The sequence below is a fragment of the Nelumbo nucifera genome, chromosome 1, assembly GCF_055504915.1.
Source record: "Nelumbo nucifera cultivar China Antique chromosome 1, China Antique-T2T, whole genome shotgun sequence".
Taxonomy (NCBI): domain Eukaryota; kingdom Viridiplantae; phylum Streptophyta; class Magnoliopsida; order Proteales; family Nelumbonaceae; genus Nelumbo; species Nelumbo nucifera.
Genome location: NC_142649.1, coordinates 4,068,446 through 4,081,381, shown reverse-complemented (window position 1 = coordinate 4,081,381; position 12,936 = coordinate 4,068,446). Strand labels below are relative to the sequence as shown.

General features: G+C 39.0%; 1 protein-coding gene across 2 annotated transcripts; it reads right to left on the bottom strand.

Moving 5' to 3' along the window:
- Positions 1 to 4,391: 4,391 nt before the first annotated feature.
- Positions 4,392 to 7,484, bottom strand: LOC104605260 (uncharacterized). 2 transcript variants are annotated; one of them, XM_088896462.1, is made up of 2 exons: positions 6,719 to 7,484; positions 4,392 to 4,858 (listed from the first exon to the last, which is right to left on the bottom strand). In XM_088896462.1, the coding sequence occupies exons 1-2, from the start codon at positions 7,221 to 7,223 to the stop codon at positions 4,806 to 4,808; spliced, it is 558 nt and encodes a 185-aa protein (XP_088752588.1). In that variant the 5' UTR covers positions 7,224 to 7,484; the 3' UTR covers positions 4,392 to 4,805. The 2 variants fall into 2 exon arrangements, with proteins under 2 accessions (XP_088752588.1, XP_010268248.2); XM_010269946.3 differs by having other exon boundaries at positions 4,800 to 4,927; positions 6,719 to 7,483.
- Between the last annotated feature and the right edge of the window lie 5,452 nt (positions 7,485 to 12,936).

Below are 12,936 nucleotides of genomic sequence, written 5' to 3'. Positions count from 1 at the left end.
TCACTTGAGGATCAAAACAAAAATAAGAACAATAAAACAAAAGCCCAACATGCCATGATGCAACAACACCCACAAGTAGTAATGTCTACAAATTGATCCCTATTTTGTGTAATTGGTTCTTTTCGCACTTTAACATGTCTGCCACCATCACGGGGTATGAATTGGTCTACCCAAATGAAGTCATTTTCCTGTGTTTGCTTATAAAAAACTATTATTAAATACCTAAAATATTTCATAACAAAAACATATAACCGATAAGAGATGTACCACTCCAGTAGGGCATTGATAGAACCACCATCCATAATTTCTTTCCGTTTTTGCCATAAACAGATGCATCTAGCCACGTCTACAAGCACAAATTGGGCGTTGATGTACCACTCCAGTAGTTTCCCTATGTTTTCATTCATATAGATCTACTAATTCTTTTATTATTTTATCTATTTTTATTTTTTTTCAAAGTTAAAATGTTCATCTTGCATCAAATTGATAACAGAATACATAACAATCCAACACATGGACAAAATGTTCATAACACATAACAAAGGACAATCTTCATGATATTAAACATATAACAAAAAGACAGAACAAAACACAATGATGGGATTAGAGAAGAAACCCCACCCATTCAGCATAACATATAACCATCGATGGGATTAGAGAAGAAACCTCACCCATTCGGCATAACATATAACAAATGCAAACAAAATAATATAAGAAAAACAATTTCAGATTGCATCATTTAGAGATTGTTTAAAATTCATCTTTACGGTGGGATCAAAAACGATTTCAGGTGAATTTGACCAGAGAAAATGTGAGTTTAAAACAGAGCGCATGATACAAAACTAGGTACGAGGACGAGACAACATACCTGTTGACGCTTTCTTGGCTGGAAATCTCGTCAGTGCTTTCTATCGTTTACTCGTTGTCTGGTTGGAGCCAAGGGAGTCCCTCCTTCCTCTGAGATTTGTAGCGGCAAGTTGGAAGAGTTCATTGTCGAACAAAAATTAGGGCTTCTTTCTATCATTTAGTGCGAAATATCCAAAATACCCCTTCTCTCACATGGGAGACGTTAACACGTGTTCATTAATAGGGGTTAACGTTGTGGAAACCGCATGTTCCCTAGGCTATTCTCACGAGAGAACACCTTTTTTTTTTTTCTTACACCAAACGCGTTTTTGCTCCGTGAGAACACCAGGAATGCATGAAATGTTCAAGCGGAATGTTGCCAAATAAGGCCTAGGGTACCTGTGAAATTGTGCTACCCATTCTTGAACCTACTTAAGCACCCTTAGGCCATGTTTGGGAGTGCTTAAAAATAAGTGCTTATTTGGGCCATTAAGCACTTATTGGTATTTGGGAAATAAGTCTGAAATAAGTGCTTATTTTAAAAATAATGGCTTACTTTTTAAGCCCAATTTTCCAGCTTTTTTTAAGTGCTTATACAATAAGCACTTATTCAATTTTTTCTTCCAAAATTATCCCTAGTTGAATTTTAAAATACCACTTATAAAATTATCCCTAGTTGAATTTTATAAAATTACTTTTATGAAAGCACTTTTATAAAAGTACTTTTTTGAAAGCATTTATACAAAAGCACTTTTATAAAAGTATTTTTACAAAAGCACTTTTATAAAAGTATTTTTACAAAAGCACTTATAAGAAAGTACTTTTATGAAAGCACTTTTACAAAAGCACTTTTATGAAAGTACTTTTATGAAAGCACTTTTACAAAAGCACTTTTATGAAAGCACTTTTACAAAAGTGCTTTTGTAAGGGTACTTTCTTAAAAGTGCTTTCATAAAAGTACTTTCACAAAAGTTCTTTCGTAAGGGTACTTTCGTAAAAGTACTTTTATAAAAGTGCTTTTGTAAAGTGCTTTCATAAAAGTACTTTTATAAATGTGCTTTCGTAAAAGTGCTTTCATAAAAGTACTTTCATAAAAGTACTTTCATAAAAGTGTTTATAAAAGTACTTTTGTAAAAGTGGTTTTATAAAATTAATTTAATAAAAGTGCTTTCAAAGGGTATATTTTGAAAATTTGAAAGAAAATGAAGGACAAGATAGTCACAAATGCTTATATAAGTGCCTATTAGAAAAAAAGACTACCAAACGCCCAATATAAAATAAGTGCTTATTTTAAGAAATAAGCACTTGAAAAAGTCGGGTACCAATTTTAAGCACTTATTTTTAACTTAAGCACTCCCAAACATGGCCTTAATCCAAAATGCGTTAAACCTGTCATAACCCATTTCATCTAATTCAAATTTAGTTACCTTAATTAATGTATATTAAATTCACCATAACTGCATAATTAACTCAATTAATTTACAAACCCGTGAAATTAGTGTTTTAAGTCCGCCATTGACCTAAACAATTGGACCATTTGAATCATCACCTGGTCAGGATTCTTGGGTCTAGTTTACTTGAAACTTGGCTTTTGAACAAAAATTGTTCAAGCTTATGTAGTTGAACCCATTTGACTTAACCACCAAGTCACAAATTACACACTAAAACTTTTAGAGGCCATAACCTTGCACTAGCTGTTTGGTTGAGGTAATCTTTATATCAAATAGGATAGTTTTTTGAGATTTCTGTGTCCCAAGGGTCTAAAGGTGCCTTGCCCCACTATTTTGCCAAAAAAGCTATTTTCACCTCAAGTCTCAATTTTTAGCATTTTTATGAATAAAAAATAACAACTAAAACAAAAGATATAAATTTAAACATAAACTAATATTTATACATATATATTATGTGTAAAATATAATTATACATTAATATAGCATATCATAGTCTCACCCAATCAACATAGATGGTGGAATCAATAACCTACAACTCGAAGGCAAAAAACAGTTCAACCTCTAGGTAAGTTTTTTAAACATTGATGAAAATTGCTTGAGAAAAGTACTCTGCAGCTCATTGCAGAATTCTGAATTACAGCCCCCCATAGTTTACTAGTAACCCCCCCCCCCTCTATAAACCGCATCTTGTCCATGGATTTGGCATCAATCCACGGTCAGGATTCATCCCCCCTGTACGGTGGGGCTAAAGAATTCTAAGCTGGGCTGAATAGTCATTCTCCCAAATTGCTCCACCCAGGCACCCCTCACTGAACCCACCTAAGCATCATTGATCCCCAAACACGTTACATCTATCATGTCCTATCCCATCTCATTCAAAGTCAACAACCTTAATTAATGCATATTAAACCCACCATAACTATGCAAATAACTCATTAATTCTATTTAAGTCTATCTAAAACTACTCATATATAAAATTAATACATTTTTTATCAGTTATATAAAATTAATGCATTTATGAAAGGATTTGAGCCCAAATTGCATATTTAAATATAGTTCATTTACTAAAACACCCCCTATGGGTTTATTAAAACCTACCTTATGCATTTTACTAAAGCACCCCCTATAGTTTGCAATTGATTTGCTTAATTGACCTTCCATTAGATGATAGTGGAAAATATGGTTTTCGAACCGCCATTGACCCAGATAGTCAGACTATTCAGTCTGGGAACCATCCAGGCAACCGATTCTATTTTACCCCAAACCCGGTCCTTGACTAAAAATCGTTGAATCAGTCAATGACCCACTGACTCAGGCAGTCAAACTGTCAACCCATTCAACGGGTTTGGCCATTTTTTATTTTTAATTATTATTTTTTATTTTTTTTTGTCGAAACGGGTCATCTGTTCGAACCTGACAGTCGAATTGTCAACCTAGAAGTAGTGGCCAGAACAGTTCCATTTCCAGGTCATTTTTTAAAACCATGGTGGAAAATGACAATTTTGACATTAATGTTCATTTGAATAAATTTAATCAAAAGAAAATAAAGACGAACATGGCATTTTTTGACCCTAATAAGACATGAATAACCATTCTATTTGGTTCTATTTGGTCAATTTTATTTTATATATGAAGAAATGTTAGAGGTACTTTTGGAATAAAAGTCATGTCCCATGCCCTTGGACATTTTCACTCAGTTTAGGTGATTATGTTACTATTTCTAGATGTCAAAACAAGCACTTCTTAGTAACAGGTGGATTAAGTAAATGGTTTACAAAAACTATATGGGGTGTTTTAGTAAAATAAAAATTATAGAATAAGTTTAAGTAAATTCATAAAACTATAGGGGATGTTCTAGTAAATGACCCTTTAATAGAAGTATTTTAACTAGCAAACTAGTATATGATATCTTGTAAATTTGAACCTTGGCGCAGTACGAAAACGAAACACGTTGAAAAAAGCTTCAAAGAAAAAGAGCTGAAGTCGAACTACCAGGAAGAAGAATTCTTCACTGAATAATTAAGAGAAAATTCAATATCAAAAACTATCTTAACCTTCCCCTAGCTACTCTTTATATAGACATATACCCTTATGACTCCTAAAAGAAAGTTTCCTAATCTATGAAAACACTCTATAATAGAATCCTACTAAAATTCCTCAAAAAGAAAGTCTTAATTGAGCAATCCTAATTTAAGAAAATACTCCATAATAGAATCCTATTAAAACCCTTCAATATGAAAGTCTTAATTGAATACAAATTTGAAATCTCGCTGATGGCACCAATTTGGTGAAAACGAACTAAGATAGAAATTCTGTGGTGATGCTATATCGGTAAATATTTACTAAGTTGGGTTGGTGGCATCATCTCTGCTTCTTATGTGTCTTAGAATGGTCTCAACTTGCATAGAACTTATTAGCTTCCTTCTGTGCTACATCATCATCTCCTTATATGTACTAAGAGGGGTCTTCGAACGAGAACGCATCGATTTCAACTCCTAAGCAAGTGCCTCAACTTGTCTTCTCAGCTCCACCACCTCTTCTTACATTTTGTTGTTGGGTTCCTACTCCATGATGTGAGATACTTGTTTCTTCTTACGAGTTATAATTCGAAGAATGATCAAATATGAGCTCTGATACGAAATGCCGTAGTACGGAAACAAAACATGTTGAGAAAAGCTTCAAAGAAAATAGTAGAAGTCGAACTACTAGAAAGAAGAGTTCTTCACTGAATAATTAAGAGAAAATTCAATATAAAAAAACTGTCTTATCCTTCCCTTAGCTACTCTTTATATAGGCATACACCCTTATGGCTCATATTCCTAATTTGAAAACACTCCATAATAGAATCTCACTAAAACTCCTTAAAAAAAGTCTTAATTGAGTAATCATAATCTAAGAAAACACTCCATAATAGAATCCTACTAAAACTCTTAAAAAAGAAAGTCCTGATTGAATGCAAATTTGAAATCTCGCTATAACGCTAACTTGATAATTACGAACTAAGATAAAAACTCTGCGATGACGCCAACTTGGTAAAAACAAACTAAGATAAAATTCTGTGATGATGCTATATCAGTAAATATTTACTAAGTTGGGTCGGTAGCGTCATCTATGCTTCTTATGTGTCTTGGAATGGTACCAACTTGCATAGAACTTATTAGCTTCATTCTGTGTTGCATCATCCTCATGTACTAAAATGGATTTTCAAAAACCAAGTTTGTAAATGTTTACTCAATTGGTCCGAATCCCATACTGCATCAAACCTTTAATAAGCAATCATATTATATCCATATTTGAACCTCATTTATTCTCTTCTTTTTTTTTTTTTTTTGAAGAAAAACTTTAAGACTAATTCATTGCATCAAATCATTTCTAAGAACAAGTTTGAGAAAATTAGTAGGTAAAGACTAAGTGGTAGTTCTTTGAACATTATATCCAAATGTCAAGCAACCTTGGAATAGTACCTTGTTATTGGTAATGAATGATTGAGTTAAAAATGCCTAACAACCTTAGGAGGTTGATAATGTTTAGCACATCTCCCTCAAATAGGAATTTTGTTATGACCACTACTCGAGCATAATTAGACTAGTTCTAAATACTTTTGCTTCTATAATCTATAACCTTAGGGTATTCGACAATATGGTTGGTTTTGTTTTTGAAAACAAAAACGTGGTTGTTTTTTTTTTTCAAAATCAAAATCGATGTCCAACACCCCCTTAGTTATCCATTTAATATTATTTTTGGTGGCTAATTTCATAAGAGAATTCAAGTTTACTACTATGACATATCATCATTGTTTATTAAATTTAGTATATTTTAAAATCCGCAACCATCTTATATATAATTATTAATGAGATCTATAATTAGGGCTATTCCCAAAATGTTGCAAACCAACCAAACTAGACACTCTAGACCGATTTAATACGAGATGGTAGAACATGGTTGGTTTCGGTTTAGAAAACATTAGAAACCTATAAATCAGTTCGGTTGCGGGTTTTGCGGCTTTTGTCTTTTTTAAGCTGAATTAAATTGACCCGAACCAAGGTTTAAAATATTGATACACTTGATATGTTGATAGGGGCGTATCAGGCAATATCAATACTTTTTTTTTTTTTACATTTTTTCAGAACCGATTCAGGGGGCGATTTAAGGCTCCTCCACCCTCTGAACCGGTAAGGATCCCGATACACCCTCTATAGAAGCATATTGAGGAGCTCCCAGAATGATACATATCAACCATACGAACTAATACGTGTTGATAATTTGAACCTTGACCCTAATTGATATAGCCTAATGTGATAATATCCTAGACTTTCCTATTATGTTTTTTTTTTTTCTTTTTCTATTTCTTATCATACAAAATATTTACAAGAACGCAAAATATAAAAAAAAAAAATTACTGAAAATCGAAAAATCCTAACCAGAGAGACTCAGGTAAACAGCAGCACCAACGCCGAGAGCATAAACGCCCATCACTGCTCCCACTAAATCCTTCCCCAACCGAGTTGCCATACCGATTCCGGCGATTCCAGCGATCCCAATAGGAATCGTCTGAACCACTGCTTTCCCAGCGTTGGAAACGATGGCATCCCTGAAGAGCTCCACGGCGAAGGCCTTAAACTCCGAAGGACCCAGAGTTTCTCCATCGCTGGAATGGTCCGTGGACCGTTCGATCACGATCTTGAAAGCCCTGTGGACCTGGGTTCTAGCAGGAGGGGATGGGACCCACTTCTTCACGAGAGGGTGGACGGTGGAGAGGTTCAGATGGAGGCGTTCGGAAGCGCCGTCGAGCTGGTAAGGTCGTACACCGGAGAAGGCATGTTGGGAGAGATCCAGGCACTCATCGTAGACGGAATTGCAAGCGGCATCGAAGTCCGGCGAGTTCCGCAGGGCTTGCTCCACTCTCTTCGATGCCGACAAACCCATCGCAGAGAGAGAGAGAGAGAGAGGCTTTAATTATCTGCTATTAGAAAGTCGATAGGCCTTGTTTTAGAGTTCAGAAGAAAGGGCTAAAGGGTCGTGATGGTATCGCCGTTGGGAAGACGACGCAGGCTATCCTCTTCATAAGAATCATAACCGTTGGATTGGGATTTATTATCTTTGGGGGTTGGTGTAACCATCGATGCTTTCTTCCATTTCTGCCCCCGTGTTCCAACCTGGTTTTTCATTTTTGCCTCCAGGCAGGTGTCTATCGTTGTCCTCCCGGACCTCCGGTCATGGTTTTAAAACCGTCGTTGACTCAGGGTCGGACCGTTCGGGACCTTGATGGTCTGACTGCTGAACTGTTAAACTCGGCTGAACCATTCAACTCGGACAACAGTTCATGGTTTATAAAATTTTCAAAAAAATAAAATAATAAAACAGAGAAAAATAAAATGAAAAGAGAACCATATGAGGTCAGAGAGAGATGATATCTACCATCATTGTCATCTTCGTCGTTGCCACTATAGGTCGCTGTCGCCATCACCGCTACAAGTCACCTTATTCTTCTTATTCTTCTTTTTTTTCTAAGTTTCTCGGTCGACAATCCACTTCTCTCTCATTCTAAACCCCCTTCTCATAAGTAATAACATTGATATCCATCTTACTGTAATCCAATCCAATGGGTAAAATGAGATATACATGATTTTAAGCTTTTCATTATTAAAACGTTCAAGTTAGTTGACCTGGATGGTCGAATTAATGACCAAAAACCACTGGCCGAAGTAGTTCTGTTTTTGGATCGATTTTTAAAACCTTGGTCCTAGTGTTTTCGTCAATGTTTTCAACCCACCATTAATCCAAATGGTCAAACCATTTAAACCCTCACTCCTCAATAATTCTAAATCCTTTTTTTTTTTTTTTTTACTTTCAAATTTGGGAACCAAAAAATCATTAATCCATTCAATCCAGTCACTGGGTCACAGGTTGCATATTAAATATATATGCAAACTTTTAGATGCATGACCCATTTGAGACCTAAGGGAGTCAAAGGCACTTTGTCCCACTATTTTTGCCAAAAGAGCTTTTTTGGCATTGAATCCCAATTTTATCATTTTTTATAAATAAAAATACAAATTAAATATAAAATAATACTTATATACACATATTTTGTGTAGAATATACATACATTATTTTGTTAATATAATACATGTTTATATACTTATACACACATTAACAACATTAATCTTTTACCTCAGAACTCCTAGCGAACTGAACCGGACATAAAACCAAAAAAGGGAAAGGTTCACGGGACAGATGTTCAACCACGATCAAACCGAAAGATGAACTGTGATGATGGAATATACATATATAGGTGATATAAATACTTAATCATATATTCTATAAATATTATTACAATTGCATGTCGTGTATTAAAGTAATAATAAACAAGAAGTCTTAGGTTCAACCTTGTTATTAACATTTTGAAGTTTCTATACATGTTAATGACGCGTGTGATTATATAAAACTAAGACCGATTCACCGGATTTTTGGTTAAATGGTCAGCTAGTTTTTCATGAATTACGGTTTCAATGTATGATCGAACCGATCAAAGAGAGAGGTCATGGTTAAACCAGTTTGACCACCCATGCCAGTCCAGTCCGATTTTCTAACAATGCTCTTAGCCCCTCTTCTTTATACCTTTTCAAGCTCTCTCAAGTTACCACCTCGATAGACCCCTTTCCCTTTTGTTAGGAAACTCCCTTTCCCACCCACTAATTTAGAATTTTTCACCAACAACTTAGGTGCAGTTTTCATTCTTAGGATTTACCCACCTACTAATTTAGGAACTCTCTTTCACGTAGGAAATGGAAAAATAAGAAAAAAAAAGGTGTCCGAGAATTACCTAAATGGTGGGGTGAATTGGGTGGAGATCTAAAAAATATGATTGTATTAGAATTCAATTCGAATTCACAGATTTTCAACAGATGATACACAACCAAAGATTAAAGGCTTAATCAATAAGGTTCAGCAGCTAACCAAGATAAATGATTGATGAAACCAAACAATTGAATTGACAAACCTACAACTACAAACAAATCAATAGGTAAGGTAATAGCATGAGATGCAAGGGGGTTGGTAGTCATCAATTAAGCATAGTAATAATAACGATGATGAAGGGTGATTTGGTACGACTGAAGGACATGTGGACCCGACCTGCCAGTAGGATGACAATTCAGCGCGAAGTGTCATGTTAGCAAATTGGGGAGCTCGGGTGCTTGGTCACCTCAGAACCAAAATCACTTCGGTACCCGTGTACCGAAGTGCTACAAAATTGATTCTAGAACCTTCTCAACAAATCTTGAACCACCTGGGATCACGCCACGTAACTGTAGGCCTTATCCTCTCCCACTCGAATTGGAGGGAAATGATAAACCTCATTAACTGATATGTTACTCTCCTCCTAAAGCGGAACGGATCCCTACTACATGGGTTGAGGATCCCGGATCCGTTTCGTGAGATCCACGACAGTCCAACTATACGTGCGATTACTTGCTCACTAGCCTACTAGCTTACTAGCTTTTAGCTCGCACAACTCAATACTAACTTAAGCATCGGAGTAACCTCGTCGGGTTAGCCACCTCGGGTTCTATGATCCTTCGTCTTGCAACTTGGTCCAGCTCGCTACGCGGCTAAGGTCTAGGTCTTCTTCCAGCTAGGAGCTTCTAGATCACGCACAATCAATTGGTGCCGTTTGTGGGAACCGATCGAAAAGTCAGCACTACATCTCATCAACCACCTCATTCAGTCTCAATGGCATCTTCCAACAACACCGGTAAGGACAGTTTACCATCCCCCTCACTACTTCGGGGATCCCCTCTCTGTTAGTGCCACAGACAACCCAGCAGGTGAATGTCCCGCTTCCCCAAGTGAACACCACTTTTTCGGAGCCTTCGGTGATTCCTCATGGGGTCAGGCATTCTCAGTTCGATGACCTTGTTTAGAGCATCAGGACGATGCAGATCTGGATGTAGTAGATCCACCAGTTCCAGCAATTTCAATAGTATTATTTCTGCCAACAATACCAACAACAGTTTCCACCACTACAGCCAAGCCAACAGCAGATTCCACTGCAACAAACAAGTCAGTACCAAGGACAAACTCAAAACCAAAACCAGCATAAGGCCCATCAGAATGTCTGTCGATCTCCCCATCGGGGTGAGGGGACCTCGCAGGTATCGGTCCCTCCCAGGGGTCGGACCCCACCTCGGGGCAGGACAGACGGACAACACTCTCCCCCAGTCTCTCAAAGGGGGAACCCCAAAGATAGGCCCGAAGTCAACCAGCCCAAGAGGGTCAATCAGCAGCAACATTCGCAGCCGGAGAACAACGGGTCATGACGTGATGATCATCAGCTCGGGGCCCAAGGCGTAGGCTCAAGACAAGACCCCTCTGTGGCCCACAACAGCCAATGCCGGTCTCAGAACCAAGAGGAAGTAGTAGGAAGGAACCCTGATCCACTTCGCAACAGTGTTTGGGAGCGAGAGCAAACTAGAATTGAAGTGCTTGATCATACGGAAGTCAGCAGTACCAATGCCGAGCCAACAAAGAAGCAGCAGCAGCGGTGTCGCAAGACTCACCGTTCCTCAACTAGGAACAACCCGCCGACAAAGAACAGTCAGCCGTTGGAGCAGAGCAAGGAAAGAGAAGAGGTAAGCTTGGTAGCTACGCGAACGGCCCCAGCTTTGTTGAGTCGGCCATCCCCCTTGTCACCTGAGCTACTGGTGGTCCCAATGCCAAAGGATTTCAAGGTACCTCTGTTGGACAAGTACGATGGATCTTACAATCCCAACGATCATGTAGACAGTTCCAGTCTCAGATGCATCTCATCGGGGCAGACGAAGCATGTATGTGTGTGGCTTTCTCCACCACCTTCAAGGGCTTAGTCCGAACTTGGTACAGGAACCTCGCGCCAGGCTCCATCAAGAGTTGGGCACAGTTTGTAGACATGTTCACGACCCACTTCATCACTAGTAAGAAGTGCCTGAAGTCATAGGAAAGCCTTCTAAACGTGGTGCAGATGGAAGGAAGGTACGAGCAGCGACAAACACAAAAGAAAGAAGAGCAAGTCACCAAGGAGAAGAAGTCACCTTGCTCAAGGAGTAAGTCCCTCTCCCGAAGCTACAGGTCGGGTCGGCGATCCAGGACCCCCCTGTAGAGAGAACCAACTATACTCCCCTCAACGCGAAGCAATGAGAGATCCTAATGGCAATTAAGGACTCCTCCTTTGTCAAGTGGCCACCTAGGCTACGGGGAGACCCAATGACCAGGAACCCGAATGTTTATTGTCACTTTCATCGGGACCATGGTCACAATATAGAGAATTACCAGAACCTCCGTGACGAGATCGAGGATCTCATTCACCGCGGATACCTGAAGAGCTATATTTTTGTGCGAGGAGAAAGGGCGGGGAGACCGACAGGGAGATCATAGGAGAGACACCCCAGAGTCAAGCAGACAGAACGAGCAGCCACCTTGGTAGCTACCTGAAGAGAGATCGATATGCAAGGTGATCAACATGACCGCTGGTGGATCCATTATAGCAGGGTGCACTACAACAACAGGGAAGACCTCAGTCAGTGAACTGGAACATGAAGCAGAAAACCTACCAAAGCGACCTCAGGTAGAAGAGCCCATTTACTTCACCGAGGATGATGCGCGTGGGATACAGTATCCTCATGACGATGCCCTCATTGTGAAGCTCATCATCAATGACTTCGAAGTGAAGCAGATCTTGGTGGACTTAGGCAGTTCGGCCTACATCCTATTCAAAGGGACCTTCAACAGATTACAGTTGTAGAAAAGCAACTTGAAACCGACAAATGCGCCCCTGGTGGGGTTCAACGGTGAGGAAGTCAGACCTCTTGGCCGAGTCACAGTACTAGTAGAGGCAAGAACATGGCCAAACATAGTGCGATTTGAGCATACCTTCTGGTGGTCGTGACTCCGTTCCCCTACAACGCGATCATAGGTCGGCCCATCACGCACGTCTTACGTGCAATAGTATCAACATACTATTTGGTAATGAAGTTCCCGACGGATTATGGAGTAGGGGTTGCATGAGGCGATCAGCTCGAGTCCCGCAAGTACTACGTGGTTGCCCTAAAAGGAAAGGCGAAACTAGTGGAAGAAATGCCCGGATAAGCGAATCACTTCGTACACTAGTAAATTTCCTACTTAATAATTTAGATGTTTTTGCCTGGTCTGCAGTACAAGTGCCCAACATCGACCCTGGTGTGATTACTCACAAGTTAAATGTGGACCCTTTAGTCAGGCCAATTAGACAAAGAAAACGCAACCTCGCCCCAGAGCGATGGAGGGTAGTCGATGAGGAGGTCGAGAAGCTCCTCGCCACAGAATTTGTCAAGGAGGTCCATTACCCGAGCTAGGTCGCAAACCCCGTGTTGGTGAAGAAGGCCAATGGAAAGTGGTGCATGTGCGTCGACAACACCGACCTGAACAGAGCCTGCCTAAAGGACTACTTCCCCCTTCTCAAAATAGACCGCCTGGTAGACGCGACCTCGGGGCACGAGTTGCTGAGCTTCATGGATGCCTACTTCGGCTACAACCAGATTAGGATGGACATAGCTAATCAAGATAAGACTACCTTTGTAACTGAGCTCGGGCTGTACTGTTATAAAGTCATGCCCTTTGGTTT